At 36.0% G+C, this 22,391-nt stretch overlaps 1 protein-coding gene across 6 annotated transcripts in view; it reads right to left on the reverse strand.

The window, feature by feature from the left end:
- Positions 1 to 5,533: 5,533 nt before the first annotated feature.
- The window catches only part of APBA1 (amyloid beta precursor protein binding family A member 1), a 246,286-nt gene continuing 229,428 nt past the window's right edge, over positions 5,534 to 22,391 (reverse strand). For all 6 annotated transcript variants that reach the window (XM_051961900.1, XM_051961927.1, XM_051961937.1 and 3 more), the window contains 4 exons: positions 20,449 to 20,661; positions 16,358 to 16,477; positions 14,018 to 14,158; positions 5,534 to 9,637 (listed from right to left, as the gene is read on the reverse strand). In XM_051961900.1, the coding sequence (XP_051817860.1) occupies positions 9,566 to 9,637; positions 14,018 to 14,158; positions 16,358 to 16,477; positions 20,449 to 20,661 (546 nt within the window). In that variant the 3' untranslated portion in view covers positions 5,534 to 9,565. The remainder of the gene's footprint in view (positions 9,638 to 14,017; positions 14,159 to 16,357; positions 16,478 to 20,448; positions 20,662 to 22,391) is intronic.

The following is a 22,391-nucleotide window of genomic DNA, read 5'->3' on the forward strand; positions in this document are numbered from 1 at the left end:
TAGTTCTTCAGAAATATAAAGGCAATGTTATAATTGACAAGGGGTTTTGGATAAGGATAGATTCTCTTTTATCCTCCAGCATAAGCAGATAAATGAAAATTTAAACTGGATGTATATATAGGGGGAGAGATGACTTTCTGGAGATTTTTCAGCCATCTTTCTTTTCTGCATACTCCGTTTTGCTTCTTTCTAAACTAGAAGAATACTCATGACAATAGATAGATTTGGAACTAGAAGAGGGCATTTAGTATAGATGAGGAACTGAAGCACAGAGAAATTAAGTGACTTGTTTAGGTTCATAAAGCCAATATGTGTCTGAGATTGAATTTGAACACAGGTCTTCCTGATTCCAAGCCCAGACCATGTCTCAGTCTACTTCCTGCACCTACATCCTTCATTATCAGTCCTGATGTCATTGCTTTGATCATAATTCTTAAGTTTTTCAAAATTTTTTGTCCTTATAGTGTTATTAGGATTGTATACATTTTTCCTTGATGCTGCATACTTCTTTCTGCCATCAATTCATACAAGTTTACCCAGGTTTCTCAGAAATCATCCCTCTCATCATTTCTACAGCACATAGTATTACATTACATTCCTTCAACTGATAGTTATCCCCTTTGTTTTCAGTTATTTGCCCCCTCTCCTGCCCTGAAAAAAACCCTGGCTTTTTTTTTTTTTTTTTTTTACATATGGATTCTTTTTATTTTTTTGATCTCTTTGGGATAAAAGTCTAATAGTTTTAATTGTTGGGTCAAAGATTATGCAATTTTTAATAGTTTATGGGCTATATATCCAAATTGCTTTTCAGAATGGTTAGACTAATTCACAACTCCAACAAGTGTGCATTAAAATACCTGTTGTCCCTCAGTCCCTTCAACATTTGTCATTTTCTTTTATTGTCAACTTTGCCAAATTGATAAGGATGAGGTAGTTGCTCTAACTTGTATTTCTCTAATTATAGTTGTGTAGAAAGTTTTTTTCATATGGTTCTTGACTGTTTGGATTTTTTCCTTTGAAAACTGCCTGTCCTTATCTTTTGGCCTTTTATCAATTGGTGAATAGCTACTTGGAAGTATTATAAATTTGAGAACTTTAGCAAAGATAAATGAATTGACCATTAGAAAAGAACCTTATTTCCTGCCTCAAGTTTCTCCCCACTCCACTTCAGTCTTCCCTCAGCTATCAAATTGATCTTCCTAAAGTACAGATCTGGCCATTCAATAAACTTCAGTGTCTTCTAATTATTGTTTTTGGGATCAAATACAAAATTTTCTGGTTTATAAAGCTTTTTCATTACCCAGCCTCTTCCTCCCTTTCCATTCTTTTTACACCTCAATTCCACTATATATTGTGGATCCATTGACACTGGCTTCCTTGCCAATTTTTTCAAGTCACTCCATCTCTGCTTTGGGCATTTTCATTGGCTATCCCACAATGCCTGCAATGCTCTCCCTCCCCATCTCCATCTCTTGATTTTACTAACTTCCTTCAAACTGCAGCTAAAATACCACCTTCTGCCAAAAAAACCAAAACAAAACCCACCATACCCAAAACAACACCAACAAATCCCCCCCCCCCCTTCTTGGTTCCTCTCAATGCTGAGATAATCTCAATTTATCTTGGTCATAATCTTGTTAGGACAGCTATGTGGTACAGGGAATAGAGTACTGGGTCTGGAGTCAAGAAGACCTGAGTTCAACTATGGCCTCAGACATATGTGACCCTGGGTAAATTACTTTACTATTTGCATCAGTTTCCTCATTGAGCTTGAGAAGGAAAGGGCAAGTCTACTAAGTTTGCTAAAAAGAAAACTCCAAATGGAGTCACAAAGAGTCAGATGAGACTAAAATGATTGAACAACAATGAAATTTTATACATTTATATAATTAGTAGTTAATAGTTGCTTCCATGTTGCTTCCTCCCATAGAAAATGTTTGCTTGCCTTTCTTCATATCTCCAGAACTTGGAGGACTTAGTACAGTGTTTGAATTGACTTCACATATTTGGGATAAACATAATTTTATAGAATTTTACAGCTAAAGAAACTGGTGACAAGTGATTTTACTTGGTTTTACTTGGAAAAGCAAAGGACTTGGAGATTTGGTTTCATAGTAGGCCTAAAATGAACAGAGTGCAACATATGTTGCAGAGGAAGAAAAATGGAGAAATTTATTCAATGAACAACTAAACATTTATTGAACCAAATCACTGTATAGCTTGATAATCAGCTAAAGCTTTATATTTTCAAAATAAGGCATAGGGAATTTTCAACATTCATCCTTATAAAACCCAGTGTTCCAAATCTTTTTCTTCCTCCCTTTCTCCCCTAGACATCAAGTAATACAATAAATGTTAAACATGTGCAATTCTTCTATACATATTTCGAAAATTATCATGCTGCACAAGAAAAATCAGATCAAAAAGGGAAAAATGAGAAAGAAAACAAAATGCAAACAAACAACAACAAAAAAGTGAAAATACTATGTTGTGATCCACACTCAATCCCCACTGTCCTCTCTCTGGATGTAGATGGCTCTTTTCATCACAAGACCATTGGAACTGATGTGAATCACCTCACTGTTGAAAAGAGCCACATCCATCAATTAATTATTGTATAGTTTTATTGCTGTGTGCAATGATCTCCTGGTTCTACTCACTTCATTTAGCATCAGTTCATGTAAGTGTCTCTGGCCTTTCTGAAATCATCCTGTTGATCACTTCTTATAGAACAATAATATTCTATAACATTATATACCATGACTTATTTAGTCATTCCCCAATTGATGGGCATCCACTCAATGTCCAGGTCCTTGCCACTGCAAAAGGGCTGGAAAACCACATTTCTAACGAATGCATAAGGAACATTTTCTTGAAGAAAAAAATTGCACTATGAGTGTTATTAGCTACATTTGGCAGATGAGGAAAATGAGAATCAGGGACTTTAAGGGAATATACATGATCTCACAGCTAATTAGAGACAACAGAAGGATTAAAATTTAAGTTTTTATGATGTCGTAGTATGCCAAAGTATTGCATTAAAATCTTTAGTGAAACTTGGCCGGATCTATTGGAGAACATGATGTTTATAAGTAGCCATAAGATTTCCCCTCACTTTAACTTTAGGAAGCATATTGGAGGCCACTCCAGGATCTCAAAAATACGAGGGCAAAAGCATGCTTTGCTAGAGCAGAGCCATAGGTAATTTGGAAGACACAGCACTCCTTAATAAGCTTTTGGAAATATTGTGTATAGAAATACAAAAAAATAAGGTTACTCAGATGACTAAGGTTACTCAGGTGACTTGGGTTTAACTAGCTGTATGATCTTAAGAGTTGTTACTTTTTTGGGGTCTTGTTTTCCTTATCTGTAAAATGAGGGCACTTCCTTCCAGCTCTATAATAACATAATTGAGATTCTCCGTTTTTTCCTCTCCCTGAAAATGTTCAGTTTCCCTTCATCCTAGTTAATATCCCTACTCTGGATGGGAGATAACAGCAGATATGGGCAGTTCCCCCAAAGCACCACACTATGCAAAATTGAAGAAGAGAAACAAACAAATAAATAACGACAAAAACAATGTAGTAGAATTTTTTTAGAATACACGCTAAAAAGTTAAGGAATACATAAATGCTGTAATGAATAGTGACTGAGCCTGGAGCTTAGGACTGCAGCTTTTGCCTTTGGATGTCCTGCATTACTAGAGCCATAGCAGAAGATGGGGGGAATGGGAATGGCCTTCCTTCTCCAGCTTTCACAGAAGCAGAAGATGTAAAATGGATAGGGCACTGTACCTTGCTCCTGAAGAGGCATTTTAAAGGTTTGCAGAGTGTAAGTTTTGAATTTAGGTCTTTTGAGTTCTCTTCCTAATTTTGAGGTTTTGAAACAGATATTATAGCAGAATTGACTGCAAATTTGAAGGAACCCAGTCCATGGATGGGCTAACTCAGAGGTGGTGAAATTGAGGATATCTGTTCCTCACGACCTATGGAATGTGCTTATTGTGTTTGGGAGGCATTCCAAATTGGGAAGCAGAATTATTAAATCACTTTCATCAAGACCTTTAAAGACAATTTCTTATAAGCAGGTGTCAGAAGTCTCTACCAACTTTATTATGGGCTCTGTATATTTATTCATTGACTTGTAAAAATAAAAACACATCCCTCACTAACTGGTTCATTCTTTGAGGCTTGTGAAGTGTGTGCTTATAAAGAGATTTTACCAAAAAACAAAAAAGCACAATTGGACCACTGTTATAGCACTGAATGGGAAATCTAGATGGGAGAAATTAGAAGTGAGAAATCTCTAAACATCTCTAAGTTCTTTGTGGAATCTAATAAGTAGCTAATTAATATAATAACAACTAATATGTATACATAATTTACTCTCAGGCATTGTGCCAAGTGCTTAATAATAATCTCATCCGATCTTTACATTTACTCTAAAAGGTGGATACTATTATGATCCTCATTTTACATTTGAGGAAAATAGGGAAAACAGAAGTTAAATGACTTGTGCAGACACAAGTATTTGGAGCTAGACTTGAACTCACAACTTCTGTCACAAGAAACATAATACCTATGATTTCTTGGGATTTGCCCTCTTTTAAAAAAGCCCTATCAGGAGAAAGGGTGCACATTTTTTCTGTATCACCTTTTGGTGATGTGGGATGGGGAAAATTAAATTCTATTCAAGTCCTTCAAGCCTTCCATTTGAAGTTTAGGATACCAAACCTGCTAGATTGATTCCCTTTTTCTTTTGACTAGGTAAAAAAGGCCTTTTTTGTCTCATTTCTTACTTAGCCTCAATCAGTAAATGAATGGTTGCCAAATTGAGACCTGTTAAAGGTCTCAACTTAAAAAGGCCAAGGTCTCCCACTGCATGCAGGGCCCATCTCCAGTTGTTGTTATCCATATCTGGCCACTGGACCCAGATGGTTTTGGAGCAGAAAGGGACCCTGCATAGCCTTTTTTTACTTAAATACAACTCATTTATATGCCTAGTATCACCTCCCTGATGTCATGATTATCTTCATGAATAAAGGACAAGCACCAGACTCCCATACACTGGGGATTCCCTATGGGAAGAAGAGAAACGGTCTCTCTACATCTCCACTTTCAGAGATGGTGTGTGTGTGTGTGTGTGTGTGTGTGTGTGTGTGTGTGTGTGTTAGGGGATTCCTTAGGGAGTCTTTGCTGGCAGCTAACCATAAGATGAGAGTACTAGGAGATGGAGGAAAGGAAAGTTGCTATACACAATATTGCTCTGTTCATTATGCTTTTACTTGTTTGTATACACAATTTCTCCCAGGAAAATGTAAGCTCTTGAGGGTAGGGATAGGTTCTCTTTTGAACTTTGTATGCTGGGTTCCTTTACAACTGCCACTCACACAGTAAGGTGCTTCTTAAATGCTTGAATCGAATTGAATACAAGACAGGTCTTCCTTCTTACAAGAGTGATTGAGATACTTTTGCCTTTACTATACCAGGTCTACCCCACAAAGAGTATCAAATATTTAGCCATGACCAAGATATAAGGGGTGTTTTGCTTTGTTTTTTTATTGTCGTTGCAAATCTTACAGACATCAGTGCTCATTTAAATAAAGAAGGGTAGCACAATAAATACGTCACAAAACCCCAAAAAATCAAACCATTTCTGTTATGTGTACAGAGAGGGGTACAGAGACCTGTGACTAAAAATGTCAGAGGAATTACATTCAATAGATGTGCAGTATAATCAACATTCCAGGCTCACACACATATTTATATATATATATATGTATATATATATGTATATTTATATATTTATATTTTATATATAGAGATCATTAAGTTTAGTGTATATAAAGAAAACAATATTATTACAAATACAATACTGTACTTCTCCCCACTCTTTACAGAACAAGACTACAACTTCATAGTCTAGGTACTGTGCTAAATATATACAAAAAACCTCAACCCCGCCTCCCCCTCCCCCCCATCATCTTCAGACACTGCCAAAACTCAGGAAAACATATATTAAAGAATTCTGCACTCAAAGAAACCCAAATCAAAGATTTGACAATGGATGCAATTCAAACCAGCAATTGGACTTTCCCCCCAAACCTGTGAAAAAAACAGAGGCAGAGTCGAGGTGGTCCCTTATATGGAAACATGACAGTACTTAATACAACTGGGTCAAAACCCCTTGTGAAGGGATAAAAAAGTGTTTTGTTTTTTTTTTTAATCTTGTCAGATTATGGGGAGGCTGTGTGTGTGTGTGTGTGTGTGTGTGTGTGTGTGTGTAGAGTAGGAGAAAGAAGAAAGGGGAGGTAGCCATTTATTCTGGGATTATTGGGGGAACCTGTGCTTATGGAAAATGTAACTTACCTTTTGTGGATTGTTTCTCATTTCTATTAAATGGCAGCCTGCCCTTCTGCATATCCAGTTTCTTCCTGCTAAGAATACCCTGGAGGGCAATGGCAGTTATTATTGGAGACATGAGCTCTGGCTCCGGGGTAGGTGGAAGGTGGTCTTCATTGTCCCAAACTTCCAAGGACCCCTTGGTGGCTCCCTCCAACCCCCAAATTGAAGAAATAGAGCTGCACTCTTGTCATCTCCACAGAATGAAAAAGAGGTAAATAAAAATGGAGGTTGATACCTGACATTAGTCACCAAGCGCGTTTTAACTCCTTGTGGAGTAGTTTTTCACTCAGGTAACTTATGGAAAGGCTGCTCTATACAGTCTTCTCAATTATACATGGTATTTGTCATATTTACATATATTGCTATATATAGGGATGTTAAGAAAAACTAATTAATAATAAAACAACCTGATCTTTATAAACTAAGTTTAACATTAAGAAAACTCCTATTCTTGCTGGGTGGTGGCCAGAAAATGCTTCACCTATCATCATCAGTACTAGGGCCATGGTGTTCAAAATTCTGAAGCAAGGTACAATTTTTACTTAATGTGAATGATGGGTCATTAAGTCAATTTTAATCTTGTGCTGAAATATTATATTGGGTCTTCTCACTTCCTAAGTTTACCATTTCTGTTTCTTTTCTTAAACATGTACAGGATTTTATCAGTAGTAAAAGCAGAAAATACATTTTTTTTCACCCCTTCTATGGACTTCTCTCTTCTTCATCCTTTGACATATTCAATGAGTGCCAACTGTGGGCAAGGCATTTTTCTCAGAGTTGGGGTGATGAGATACAGTTTGGGGGAAGAGGTATGTGAGTGAGCAGGATAATCTCTATTTAAGCACCATCAAAAGCCAAACACAGAGTTCTCTTTAGTAGCAATAAAGAGGATTTTTTTCAGTATAGCTAGGGCAGCCCTCACACAAAGAGGGACTACCTATCATGGTGTACTTAGAGTAAAGTTCAGGAAAGGTCTTTTCCCCCATTAAAAAAAACACCACCTTTAAATTCTACCATTATCCATTTATTCCTTTTAAGGCGTCTTTCTCATTTAAAGTTCAATTACAGCCAAAAGCTAACATGTTAAATCCCTAACCACTTTTTGGAGGAATAGTGAAGCATGTCAGATATGTAATTTCATCAGAAAAAAGAAACTCCCAGTGTAGAAAACTTCTTTCATGTAGATGAGCAACTTTCCTCTAAACATTGTCTTATAGACCTGTGACTTACCTCTTGTTCTTTCCTGACTCTGAGCTTTGATTACTATTGAATGCTGATACCTGAGCTTAACAATTTAGCATGAAATACTTTCACATAGGAAAGCTGTATTAGCAAGAGAGAGAATAACAATACCTATTACAGGTAATTGAAGACCAACTTTTGGTATTTGATAATTCATCCCAAGGCCAGCCTTCAGCATAAACTCTAGAAAGTTATGTTGGGGCTCTTACACGGTACTATGATAATAAAAAACCACTACCCACAGTTTGCTCACTGAATTCCTATGTCAGCAAACATAATGAATAAATACCTTAAAAGCAGAAGACTAAGAGTTTTATATTAATATTAAAAAAATATATTAATTTTTCTTCCCCTGATTCCACTGAGGTCACAAAGTAAGACAAAAAACCCTGAAAAAATGACCCAAAAACAAACAAAAAAGAATCAAAACTACACCCCACATGAAAATTAAAAATATTCTTTGGACCAAGAATATGTAAAAACTGGCTCAGAATAACAGTATTACTGAGATGCCTTTGCTGAACTAAAAGTCCTTAAATATGAGGCACCTGAATAACAGGAACATTCAACATTAGATCAGTTCTCGTTCAGATCCACAAGACTGGGAGAAGCTTAGAAATTCTCAGCCAGGGCCACAAGGTCCCCTCCATGCTCACTTTTTTGGTGTAGGGAAAACATAAGTCTTGTTGGTCCCAAGGAAAAAAGAAGCATTGTTCAGCAAGAACTGAAAATTTAGGAAAGAAAGAGATTGATGGTCTCCTTGGTAACCAAAGAATAAATTTCTGGATCCCTATATTCAAGCTAGCTAGGAAAGCAGCTTTAATTCACTGAATTTAGGAGAGCTCTGTCAAAATACTGGGAAAAAGTTACTTGGGAGTGTGAAAACTAGGAAGAATCTCCAAATGAGGTAAAATGTCCAAAGGACAGAGTGCAGTTGGAATTTCAGTTCAACCCATGCAGCCTTTGTAGACACTAGGAGGGAATGAGATTATATGATAAAGACATTCTAGGAATACTGTGGGCCCCTGACAGATGGTGCTTGGGGATCTAGAGTTTAAGCTTACAATCCTGGTGGAATGGGATGAATAAAATGGAGTGTAATAGAAAGGCCATATATAACCCCTTTTGGTATTCATTGGCTAGTGATATGGGAGGAACCTATGTAAACTTAATGGGCCTGACTAATTTTTTAAGCTATTTGCAAGGCTTGCTTGCAAAATGCCACTGGTCCCTTCCCTCTCTCTTTTTTAAAATTCTAATGGCCTTTTAATATCTAGAGCAAATAAACACATTGCAAATTAAAGACCAAATATGGAATATGTTTGAAACCTGCTCAGGAACTCTGTGAGGAAATAGTGAAGAGCCCTCAATCTACTTTGGTCAATCAAAATCTTTAGATATCATGTTTGGTTCCCCATAACTCATCTTGTCCCAACATATAGCATACCAAAAAGAGAAGAAGAGAACCAAAAAACTTCTAGCCACTTCTAGCTCCCATTATTATTTTCATTTGGTAAACCATTTTGTGAGGTCTGGATTCCACAGGAAAGGTAGTTCTCTTTTCTGTTCTCCACCCCTTCCTGGAAGCCAGGCAGCTGAAAATGCCAAATATAAACTCTCCACAAAATTCATTTGCAGGTAAGTTTGCTGGGAAGATCTGGGCAACTCTCCCTTCTGCAAGGAACTACACACATTAAAATATCACTTGTATTTGGGGATGGGGACTGAGGGGAAAGATGGAGCAAGAGAGAAAAAAGGGATCCTCATGGATACTTTTCTTCTGGTGCATGACAAAATGTTGTGTGTGTGAGAGAGTACAAACAAAATATTTCCATGATCACAAATATGCAGCACTAGAAACATAGCCACTAGTGAAGAGGCACCCTCCATGCATGTTATAAAGTGAGGACCACGGCTTCTCAGATGTAAACAGGCTGTTCTTGTGCGGTCAACAGTCTGTACATTGCGGCTGGCATTGTTTTCATGTGAATCTAGGTAGGGAGAAAAGAGTAACAGCCTGTCAAACAGAACCACAAAACTTTATCACTTTAATCACTTTATCACTGAATATAAAGGAGGACCAATCAGGAATTCCTTTCCTGGAAGAGCAGAGAAGATGAGGGGATCCTGGCCAAGTTAACACAAAGAATTCCAAATTGGAAAAAGAGAAAAATAAAATCCTACATTTATATATGCTATATAAAAAACATCATTGCTTGCTTTAGAAAAACACTGTTACCTTTGATAAGGAGTAGAGTAGCCTAATGGACAGAGAGCTATCTATACAATCAAGAAGAGTTGGATGTAAGGTCCTAGAACTCTGAGTAAATTAACTAATCTCCAAGACCCTAAATTACTGTCTAAGGCTATACAAGTTACAAAGCAGCTATGATTGTTACTGCAATATCTTCTTGTTATTGTTGTTATTTAGTCTTTTCTGTATTTTCAAATCTTTATAACCCAATTTGGATTTTTTCTGACAGTTTATTTTATAGACGAGGAAACTGAGGCAAACAGGGTTAAGTGCCTTGCCCAGGGCACATAGCAACTAAATGTCTAAGGCCAGATCTGGACTCAGAAAGACTAGTCTTCCTGACTTCATGTTCAGTATTCTATCCTAGTTTCACCTAGTTACCCTCATGTTTATCTTATATTTAATTATTTTGTGTGCATTTATATTTATCTAATATTTTCATATTGTCAACCACATGTTGATAAGATAAACCCATGTTCATCTTATGTTTAACTATTTTGTGTACATTTACATTTACCTAATATTTTCATATTGTCAACCACACAGACTTGGAGAAACCTATGCCCTTAGATTCTAGAGGAGTGAAATATAATTATTTTTGAAAAATGTTTGTTATTTGACTGCAAGAGGGTATCCACATGACTAATTTTTCTCCCTATTAATTTATAATGGAAAGACATGATGATGAATTTTAAGGTTAAAGGAAATCAGGTCCATTTAAACTGTTAGTTGTGTCTCTTGATCAAAATTTTAAATTATTAATTCAAATCCATCCAATTACAGAAAGCAAATCTGAGAAGAAAGAGTTGAAGTTGCACAATATTTTCAGTGATGAAACTTTTTTTTATTCACTGTGTTTTATATATATGATGTCCATATCATTGAGTATTATAGACTTTCTTTTCCTTGATTGTTAAAACTGGCAAAAATGAACTTTCATTTTTTCCAACATAAAAATAATTTACCTCTACCTATAAGCTCTTTTAAAAATTTTTAATTATTATAGCTTTTTATTTACAAGATATATGCATAGGTAATTTTTCAGCATTGACAGTTGCAAATCCTTTTGTACCTATAAGTTCTTAAGCAATAAGATTCATTTTTTGTATTTAGTAAATACTTGGTACTTAATAAATACTTATTGACAGATCTTTTCAGAAAGATAGGGAGTTTCCTATACCAATGAAATAATTCTGCTCTAAAAACAAACAAAACAAAACTCCTTTGATACTCACTACAACCCTATAAAGTAATATTCAATATATTATTACTCACTTTTTACAGATAGAGCCAGATAGGCCTAGAGACAGAAAATTTGAATTGAAATCCGGCATCAGACATTTACTAGCTGTGTGACCCTGGGCAAGCCACTTAACCTTGTTCAACCTCAATTCCCTCGTCTGTAAAACCAGGATGACAAGAGCACTTACCTTCCACAGTTGTGATGAGGCTACAATGAGATAATATTTGCTCTAAGTGGCATTTAAATGCCATCTACTTTAATATATAAGATTTACAAAGTGCTTTTCATTTATTATTTCATTTGATATTATATAAGGACTATAGTTATGATCACTATTTAACAGATGAGAAAACACAGAGAGTTTCAATTATTTGTACACAGACACAGAGCAAGCATCAGATTAAGGATTATAATTAGAGTATCTACTGATTCCAAGTCTCTGTTATCAACTACTACTGCCTCTATAGCGTCCCATTCTATGTTGTTTTCTATGGCTACTAGGTTATTACTACTATTACTACTGATTTTTTTTTGGTCATCCAACTCTTCATGTCTCCACTTGGAGTTTTCATGGCAGAGATACTAAAGTAATTTGCTCATTTTACATATATGAGGAAACTGAGGCAAACTGGTTAAGTGACCTGTTCAGGATCACACAGCTAATACCTGTATGAGGCCAGATTTAAACTTAGGAAGATGAATCTTCCTGACTGCAGGTGGGGCACTCTAACCACTGTGACATCTAGCTGCCCATACTATTTACTAATAATGAATAGAGCTCCTTAAAAAGAGGAGAGGTATAGCTCTAGAATTGAAGGGATATGTAGAGGTCATCTAATCTAATGTCCTCATTTTACTGATGAGAACAGAGGTCTAGAGAGATTAAGTTTAAAAGATTAAAATTTGTCCCAGATTCCAATTGAAGTCCACTGTTTCCAAACACTAAGCTACAGTATGATTATCTCTTAGTATGCTGGTGTTACAAATATAAAATAAAATGACCATTTAATACAAAAGAAGGTCTGGTGAAAGGAACACTCGATGTTAACTTATTTCTCTCCACGTTTTTAAACAGAGATAAAGTTTAAAAAAGGAAAGGAAAAGATAAAAAAATACTGTATGATTTGTGTTCCAGATTCTTATCATTGTTCCAGAAGACGTGAATAAGCCCATTAATCAATAATACAGCAGTGTTTATAAACAGAAGCAAAAGGTTTTGCAGAGCTTTGTAGCTGCATCTGTGCTTGTGATATCCTTTGGTCTTAAGTTTCTTTCTTTGATACAAGACAAAACTCACTAAGGATTGGGGGAGTTGAAGAAAAAGTAATATCTGAAACTGCTCTGATATAAAAACAAAAGGCATTAATAAAATGTTCATTTCTAAAAGGCTATGGGATTCAAGAGACAAATGCATCTCAATTAACTCTTATTTTGGTTTCTTAAAGTAAAATCAAGTTATAAACTTAACCTTTGAATCTAAAAACATTTATTAGCCACTTAAAAAGATATATAAGAATGGACTTAAATAAAACAATATAAAATAACACTTTCATGTGTTACTGGGAATTTGAAAATATTGAAAAGGTATATATCTGTCTATGTGATGTTTGAAGGATACTATTCATGTGATTCTATGAGCCCAGTAATCTCATACCTAGGCTTAATATATTCTCTTCTTTTCTTAGATCACCTTCAGTTGAAAAATTCCTATATCATTATCTCAGTCTTGCCTTTGCTTTCCCTTAGCCATGCAGTCAACATTGCATGATCATAATTCAAGGCTAAGCATCCTAGTTGGCATCAATAGTTGGCAGAACCTATTCCCTATGGTTTTAGTTTCTTTGAAAGTCTTAAGAACATTCAAGTAATCCTTTCAAAATTGTAGTTTACTTTTATATTGACCCAATTTATCCTGTCCTTTTAGGATATACTTATTAGGGCAATTACCAATCAGGTGGTAGATGAAAGACTCCAGACAATTAAACCAGGGGGTAGGGTGGCATTTCCCCATTGGCCAAAGACATTTCAAATTGAAAATATGACCCACCCAATACAAAGTGCATTTACATTAAGTATATAATATATATATACATGTGCATCTCTATATATGCATATACCTCTCCATAGATACATATATGTATATATAACATGAATATATATATAATCTATGATACACATACATTTAAGAGACTTAAGGTAATTTTCCATTGTTTTAACCTTAATAAAATAAATAAATTGTAAAGCTTAATGAGGAGGCCCAAACACTCTTTCATTAGGAAGATGAAAAGGTCACAAAGTAGAAAAATAACAAAACAGAAAAGAGGTTAAGAAAGAATAAGCTAAATAAAAATTGACTGAAAAGAAGGCCAAAAGTAACTTAATTCTACTTCAGTTTTTCCAAACTACCAGTTATTCTCTGTTCTCAAAACACATTGATTATTTTGTTTGATCCTCACAACCACCCTGTGAGACAGATGTGATTATTCTCATTTGACAGAGGAGGTAACTGAGGGCTCAAAAGGTAAATGACCAATCCAATATTATACAGCTAGTTCTTATTTCAGATAGAATTTGAACTCAGGTTTTCTTGACTTCAAGTCTAGCATACTGTCATCTAAATGCCTTGACAAAATCAAAGGAAACGGGTTTAAATTCTAGCAATAGAGAGGTGACTGAGGTGTGTAGAAAATTTCCCTAATTAACTAGGGTTATTTAGCACTGAAATGAAAAAATCAGAAGCACATAAGGCACCTTTCCTCACATATCTCAGACAATCCTCTGACTTGGATATTTACAGTTCTGCTCAGTGATTGGGTGAGCATAGAATGACCTCTATAGACCCCCTCTTCCAACCCTATGGACTTCAGCTCCTACCTCCCCAACAGCATTGGAGAGAATGTGAACAATCTTCTCATGGGGTGTAGCAACAACACTCTGTCCATTGATTTCAATGATTCGATGTCCCACTCGAACTCCACCCCTCTCTGCTATCCCTCCTCGCATGAGACTGCAAATCTAGTGGGGAGGAAAAAAAAGACCAAATTAATCCCTGTTGACCTAGGAGTCAATGTAGTACCATACATAGTACCAATCTCTGAGGAAGTACTTGGAATTTGCAAGTAAGAAAAAGGGGTTTAAATTTCTCCCAATAATCTTTCCTCCACTAAAACCATGGTAGAGATAAACTTCTCACTTGACACTTTGAATCATATAATATCACAAATCTAAATTTATACTATACTTTACTCTGAAGATCACAGCTCAGTCAGATCTTATTATAAAGAGCTATTTCTTCTGGCTACTTAAAATGACCATTCCTTCAACTTTTAATTCTCCATAATAGATTATTTTCCTATAAAGGTCACAAATTCTGCGGTCCAAAGCATTTTCCAATATCCTGGTTGGGATTTGATGAATGAAAAACTACCTTGTGACATCAATATTGCAAAAAGGGTCCATGATAGACAGATGAACAGATAGACAGACAGACACACAGACACAGACACACAGACACACAGACACACAGACACACACACACACACACACACAGCCTTTGGATTAGGGGCAAATCAGAGTAGAGAAAAAAAGACCTAATAGAAGAATCTTATAATGGGTGGGTGATATTACTACTAGTAGTAATAGAAATGGAAAAAAAAATGTGATTAATAAGCTCTTTAAGGAGGGGAACTCCTGTTTTTGCCTTTATATATCCAGCATTTAGTCAGAGCTTTCTACTTTTTTTTTTTTTTTTTTTTTTTTACTGCAACTGTAATTTCATTGCTCTTGAGGGTGAAGGGCTTTCTTGTGAAGGTCATCTAGAGGAACTATATTTGGGGAGAAAAATCCAAAAAATTTTCGGAGGGGAAATGAAACTTATGTAATATGCCAGGATATTTTGAGGAGGGCAAATGAGTATGTAGCTAAGGTGGGAACCACAGATAAAAGCTAGATCTGTAATTTCAGAAAAAATAGGAAATTCCCAGGTAAGGAAAATAACTTTACCAATATAAGTTGGCACCCCTACAATTTATGTTATCTTAGCGAGTTGCTTAGAGCCCTAGGAAGTTAACTGACCTTATAAGATAGTGTATGATAGAGAAGGATTTGACTCTAGATCACCTTGGCTTTAAATGAAGGTTTGCTCTATCTACTACACCATGGCTACCTCCTGAGACCTTGTGAATTTAGTAAGTTAATTAAATTTTGGTTTTCACAATGCCTTTGACAAGGGTTTCTATAGCAAAGGCTATCACCCCTACAATTTATGTTATCTTAGCGAGTTGCTTAGAGCCCTAGGAAGTTAACTGACCTTATAAGATAGTGTATGATAGAGAAGGATTTGACTCTAGATCACCTTGGCTTTAAATGAAGGTTTGCTCTATCTACTACACCATGGCTACCTCCTGAGACCTTGTGAATTTAGTAACTTAATTAAATTTTGGTTTTCACAATGCCTTTGACAAGGGTTTCTATAGCAAAGGCTATTCCAAATTTGAGTTTTAATGTATTGGTTATACTTTATGTCATATATAAGACACAAAAGTCACTCCTAAGTCATAGTAAACAAACAGAAGGTATGACAGAAGTCCAGCAAATAAAGACAAAGTGACTTTTCACATTGTAGATGGGATTGGAGCTCATAACAGAATGAGGTGAAGGATGAATATCCTTAGCTCCCAAAGTCTAAAGTGTTGTCTTAACTTAAACTAGTAAAGCTTAATAATTTTATTTAATTAAAAGCTATTTATTGAAATCCTATAGAGTTTTGGGAGTCATCTGCATAGAGATGATACTTGAAACCACTGAAGTGGGAAAGAATCCTAGGTGATAAGAAAAGGTATCTTAGGATTAAAATCGAAGCTATACTCAACAAAGAAGAAGGGGAGATGGAAGAACCAAGAAGAGTTGAAAGTCACAGTTGGTGAATATGAGAGGCAGGATTCAAATGCATTGCTTCCTTCTAGCCTGTCTTACCCTGGTCTGGAGAGAACATTTATCTGACCACTGGGGTACCTTTCATATTTTTTAGTGAAAGCAGTCAGACTACAAGGGCTCCAGCTTATCTCAATTAAAATGAAATCTTTAGAGGAAGGAAAGATGAGTAAATCTAAGTGTGCTGATTTCCCTTCTTTCTTTGGAGACACAACAGACTTGAAAAATACAAACTATATTTCTGTTGGCGTTTCTGTCAAGTATTTGGCTGATAGTACTTACGATTCCATTCTGGACACTGAAACCCAGCTGGTATCGGAGGTCTGGTCTTCTGATCAGCACAGTAGTGACTGGGGGGCATCTTACAATGTTCAGCTTTACTCGAGACTGATTCTTTAAACCCTGAAGGAAACCCATGGATATAGTAAGAACAAAGAACAAGTAACAAGACAGTCAATAACAAAGAAAAAAACAAATCCCAATAGGCAACTTTTTTTTTTTAAATAATATTCCCTTCCCCTTCTCTAAGATCCTGCCAAATTGACCTGTTTCTCATATACAACATACGATCTCCCATCTTGGTGTCTCTGAATCCTAAAATGGCCTCCCTCCCCACTACACCTTGATGAATTTCCTCTTCCTTCAACACAAGGCTCAAGCATCACCTTCTACATTACTCCTTTCTAGAGCCCACACTGGGAGAATGGAAAAGAGAGGCTCCTTAAAAACCTCCTATTTATTCAAAATATACTTATAAGCACACATTATTTCCCTTGATAGAATGCAAACTTTTTAAGAATAGGGGTTGTCTCATTCTTTGTCTTTATAGCCCTACGACAATATCAAATGGGCCTGGAGTCAGAAGACTCTACTTCCTAAATTCAAATTTGGCTTCAGACACTAAATAGCTGTATACTCTAAGGCAAATCACTTAACACTGTTTGTCTCAGTTCCCTTATCTGTAAAATGAGCTGGAGAAGGAAAGAGTAAATCACTCTGGTATCTTTGTCAAGAAAAGCCCACAAAGGGTTGGAAATGACTGAAACAATTGAACAACAACTGTCTTTTATTTCAATGATACCATCTACACTTATATAAGGTGCCCCAAAAGTCTTAATGCAATTTAAAGCCATTAAAATTCTGCAAAATTAACAAATTTTTTTTAAAAAGCCTGATGTAAAATAGTCCCCCATCTCTGCAAAAGAGGGGAATAAGTCCCTTCTTGTGTTTCTTCTTTGGAATAAATCTTGTTCTAATGGCAGGCTTTTCCTCATAACTGAGGAAATTTCTACTATATTCTATTAGCTTATAAATTGGGGGTAACCTAAGAACATGATAGATAATTTTTGTCTTTGTTATATTCACTGTGAGGAGAGTAGGTAGAAAAATTTAGTTTTTCTATGAAGTTAGGTGGGGGGAAGGAGATAGAAAGGTAGATCTAGAGTCAGGGGAAAATAGTAATAGTTAAGAGCATTTATTTGGTGCTAACTAGGTGCCTAAGCTCTGTGCTTTTTAATTAGGATCTCACTAGATCTTGCGACAGCTCTGGGAGTTAGATGCTATTATTATGCTCACTTTACAGATGAGGAAACAGAGACAGACAGAGATTAAAGGACGTGTCCAGAATTATACAACTAGTATATGTCTGTGGCAACATTTGAACTCAAGTCTCTTAAGCACCTTATCCACTAAGCCACCTAGTAGATCTGAGCACGAATACGATTTCAGATTGTTACTATGTGACCTCTGGGCAAATACCTTAACTTCTCTCTGCCTCAGTTTCCTTGCCTGTAAAATGAAAACAATAATAATATATCCTACCTCCCAAAGTTACTATTGAAGATCAAAGGAGATGACTTCAAGGCAAGGAAGGCTCTCTTTTTACTACTCCACACTGCCTCTCACTATTTCACTTACCCTATTTATAATATTAGCACTCTTTATTTACCACAGGATTGTTGAGCAAAGAGTACATTGTAAACCTTAATAAATCACATTTACATAGAGCTTTAAGAAGACCTATTCTCTCATTTAAAAATAAGCAAACAAATACTGGTATATGGAAAACAAAAAATTCACCCTATAATTAAATCATCAATTTTCATACCAGGAATCTTATTTTTAAAGTGAGCAATGTGTGATATTCATCCTGAGTAAAGTTCATTTCTAATCAGGATACTTAAAAAAACTCTTGGGGTGTCATACAGTGGATCCACATTCCCAAGTAATGCCCAGAGCATATTAAAATTTAATTGTAATTACATGTAATTAAAGTTTTTTCTTCCTTTGAGTCCAAATCAGTCACTATACAACTTTGAAATAACTCAGAAGCAAGCAAGATAAATAAGTAGGCCTAAATTCAAATTTGTTTTCATATACTTACTAATTATGTGACATATTTTCCCTTATTGATTCCCCTCCCTTTCTAATTTAATGGTTTTGGCTCTTTGAATAGAAAGAGCCAAATATCTTAGTTAAATAATACTTGGGGATTCAGATTTAGAAAATGTGAACATTTCATTTAATATAGATCAGGGGGTCTTTAACCTGGGATCTATAAACTCATTTTTTGAATATTCTGACAACTGTACTTGACTCCTGTTGTAATTCTATATATTCTATCTTATGATTTTGGGAAGAAATGCCCAGGGTTCACCAGACTGCCAAAAGGGTCCCTGAATTCCAAAAAAAAAAAAAAAAAAAACTCCTAGTGTAGACATAGTCTACTTTCAGGTACAGTAGAATATTTTTGATCAACTGGTTTTTATACCTAGCATTCTAGATATATTCCAAAAAACATACCTAAGAGGCATTATTAATTTTTTTTGAGCAATTGGGGGCAATAGGGGTAGAGCCAAGACGGTAGAGAGAAGCCAGGAAATTACCTGAGCTTTCCCAACTTTCGCTCAGAAAGAACTTAATCAAGTCTCTAAAATTCTAATTCTGGAGCAACAGAATCCACAAAAAACCAAAGTGAAACAATTTCCCAGCCCAAAAGAACATAGAAAAACTTCAGAACAGGTCTCATTTGTCTCATTTGAGTAAAAGAGGAGCACAGCCTAGTGCAAATGGTGTCAGGGCAAATGAGTGGGAGGCTCTTAGTTACAATACAGATCAGCAAACTGAAGCTTTGTGGTCCTAGATCAGTGATAGTGCAGTGACAGAGCAGGCCAGCTATAAGGCTTCTCATCCCAACTCAGAAGGCAAATTGCCAAAAACCAAGAATACAAGAAGAGCCACTTCAGCTCAATGGGCAACCCACCACACTGCAGGCCCCAGAGCAGAAAGTCCTCCAACACAAGAAGCTTGGGGCAATTTCCCTTGTGTCCCAGGAGCAGAGCTAACTTAAAAAAAAAAAAGAGCAAAAACCAAAAAAGAACCCTGACCATAGAAAGCTACCATTACAACAGAGAAGATCCAAATATAATCTCAGACAAGGACAACAATCTCATGGAGACCTGCATAAGAAACCTTAAAGGGGAGCATGAATTGATCTCAAGTCCAAAAAATCCCTCTTGGAAAAGCTTTAAAAGAATTTTAAAAATCAAACATGAGAGGCAAAAAAAAAATTAGGAAAAGAAATGGGAGGTGTGTATAAAAGAATCGACAGCTTGGAAATGTGAACACAAAAACATTGACTGAAGAAAACAATTCCTTTAAAAATGACACTTGGCCAAATGGGAAAAAAAAATCCACTGAAGAAAACAACTTTTTTTTGGGGGGGGGGGGTAGGGAGGCGGTCAGCATTAAGTGACTTGCCTAAAGTCATATAGCAAATAAATGGCTGAAGTCACATTCGAATTCATGTCCCCTTGACTCCAGGGCCAGTACATTAACTGCCTTGAGGCATGTTTTTAAGATGATTTTGTTTTCCTTCCCCCCAATCCTGATTTCAAGTTTTCTCCATTAGAATGGAAGTTTCTTGAAATCTGAGACTGTCTTTTTACTTGTATTTGTATACAAATACATGTGCTTGGCATATAGTAAAAGCTGAATAAATGCTTAATGACTGGCTGACTGCTAATAATATTCACATTCAGTTTTCCATCAAATTTTTTGCTTATAAAAATAGTTTTATAACTACTTGAATGTTTAGAGGCTCCATGGCCTCTAAGGCCATTGTACCATTTGAGCCATGCCAAATCTGTAGCAGTAAAGTGGTGATTTTCCTTGACTACAGTCATGATAACATTGAAGAACAAAAGTATTCCATTATATCAAGCATTATAAATATCTAATAACTGCTTTTTTGAATTTATTTTTGGCTTTTGAATTACACAGAATCTCTTAAGAGCCTTCAAAGCTACCACTCCATAGTTCTGCTTTTGTCTTTTAATCTACGATACACAATCCCCCAGATATGATTAAGATACCTTAATAATGCTCTGACAAGTGGAAAGAGGGAGGCCAACAAGGCTGGTACCATTAATGGACATGATTTGGTCCCCAATATTTAGCTTTCCTGATTTCTCTGCTGGTCCTCCATGCATCATATTGGCTATGATCACTGTTGGCAAGATGGATCCCCAGCCAGATTCCACAATCACCACACCCAGGATTTCACCTTTTTGCTTCTCTATAAAAACCTGAAAAGGAAGAACACATAAAGCTTGAATCAGACAGTCTGTGACAACAGGAGACAATAAGGTCCTTCACTGCCTCACTTTTCCAAAATAATCTATTTTCCATATCGCTCTCTCTCCTTTTTTCTGATATCCTGTGCATTTAAATTTGTTTCAAATAATTGATCACTTCAGAATATTTCTTTCAATGACTAATGTGGAAATGTTTTACATGATTGGATATATATAACTTGTCAAATTGCTTACTATCTCCAAGAGGGGGAAGGGAAGGGAGAATTTAGAAATCAAAAAAAAAAATCCAAATGTTGAAAATTATTTTTACATGTAGTTTACATGTAATACTTTCTGGGTTAATTTATATAGTATTCGCTCAGAAAGAGCCTAAGAAACTTTTGTACCTACCTCTACCCATCCCCTACTTCCAGCACCTAGTAAATGCCAGGTTATTTTCTAAGTTTTTCATCTGATATTTAATAGTTAGGAACGGCAACATGAGCTGGTCGAAAGACTGCAAGATGTGGCATTAGAAGATGCCTGAATTTGAGTCCTGGCTCTCACGTTTATAGGGGTGCCTCTGTTTCTTCATCTACAAAGTGAAAGGGAGAGGAGTGTTATGGCTAGAAAAGCATGATGACCCATATTGAAGGTCAGCTTCTGTGTGACTTTTAACTTTTAAACCCAGGCCACTCTAGAGCAAGACTGTGATTTGCACAACAGTTGCAACTTCTGCACTGGCCTAGAGAGTTTTCTATACAATGGAATCATAGGTGTGTGCCATAAAATAAGTTGATATAAAAAAATACTTGCACTAGATGGTTTTGGTAGGGGGTAGAGCACTAGCCTCAGATTCAGGAAGATTGAATGTGAATGTGAACATTAGTTGTGTGCCCCTTGGCAAATCACTTTAACTCTCTTAGCCTCAGCCTCCTCATCTGTAAATTAGGGATAATGATAGGGCCTCAGGATTGTTGTGAGATTCAATTGAGATAATATTTATAAACAAAATGCTTTGAAAACATTAAGGTACTTCATAATTACTAGCTATTATTATTGTCATCACAATTTTGCTTGAAGTGGCTCTGCACACCTTAAACAGCACCACATAAATGTGAGTTGCTGCCGATTTATTAAATGTCCATTGTGTGCATAACTTAAGCAAGAAATGCTTAAGAAATATATGAAGTAATACTTCATAATAACTCCCAGCTATTTCTGAAATTCCCAAATTTTCCAGTAAACTTTTAATCCATTTCAATTTTTGTAGGGATAAGGTAACCACAGAAAGGCAGTGAATCATGATGCTTAAAGACTTGGCCTCAGAATTGTTAAGATCTGGGTTCCAGTCCAGTCAATGACACATTAGCTAGATGATCCAGGGCAAGTCAATTAACTTCTCGATAACCTTCTAAGAATGTTAAGTTGAAGATCAGGTACACACCTACATTGTTAGAGGAAGGTTCCTCATTTACCATTCCCTGTACCAAAGAAATCACAGGTCTATTTCTCTCCTGTCTCATCCCAACAATGACAACAACAACAAATTATCTAATTTCAAAAAAGGACTGACAATAATTGATTTGTAATCTAGGACAGGGATGACAAATAGGAAGACCATAATCAAAATATGGACTTAACAACTAGAGGAAAAGTGGGGGAGAAAGGGAAAGGGCACATCATAATGCCCTTGTTGGGGTCAAGGAAAAGGAAATGGCAGTAAGCTTTGGATACCCAAA

The sequence above is a fragment of the Antechinus flavipes genome, chromosome 1 (genome assembly GCF_016432865.1).
Source record: "Antechinus flavipes isolate AdamAnt ecotype Samford, QLD, Australia chromosome 1, AdamAnt_v2, whole genome shotgun sequence".
Lineage (NCBI taxonomy): Eukaryota > Metazoa > Chordata > Mammalia > Dasyuromorphia > Dasyuridae > Antechinus > Antechinus flavipes.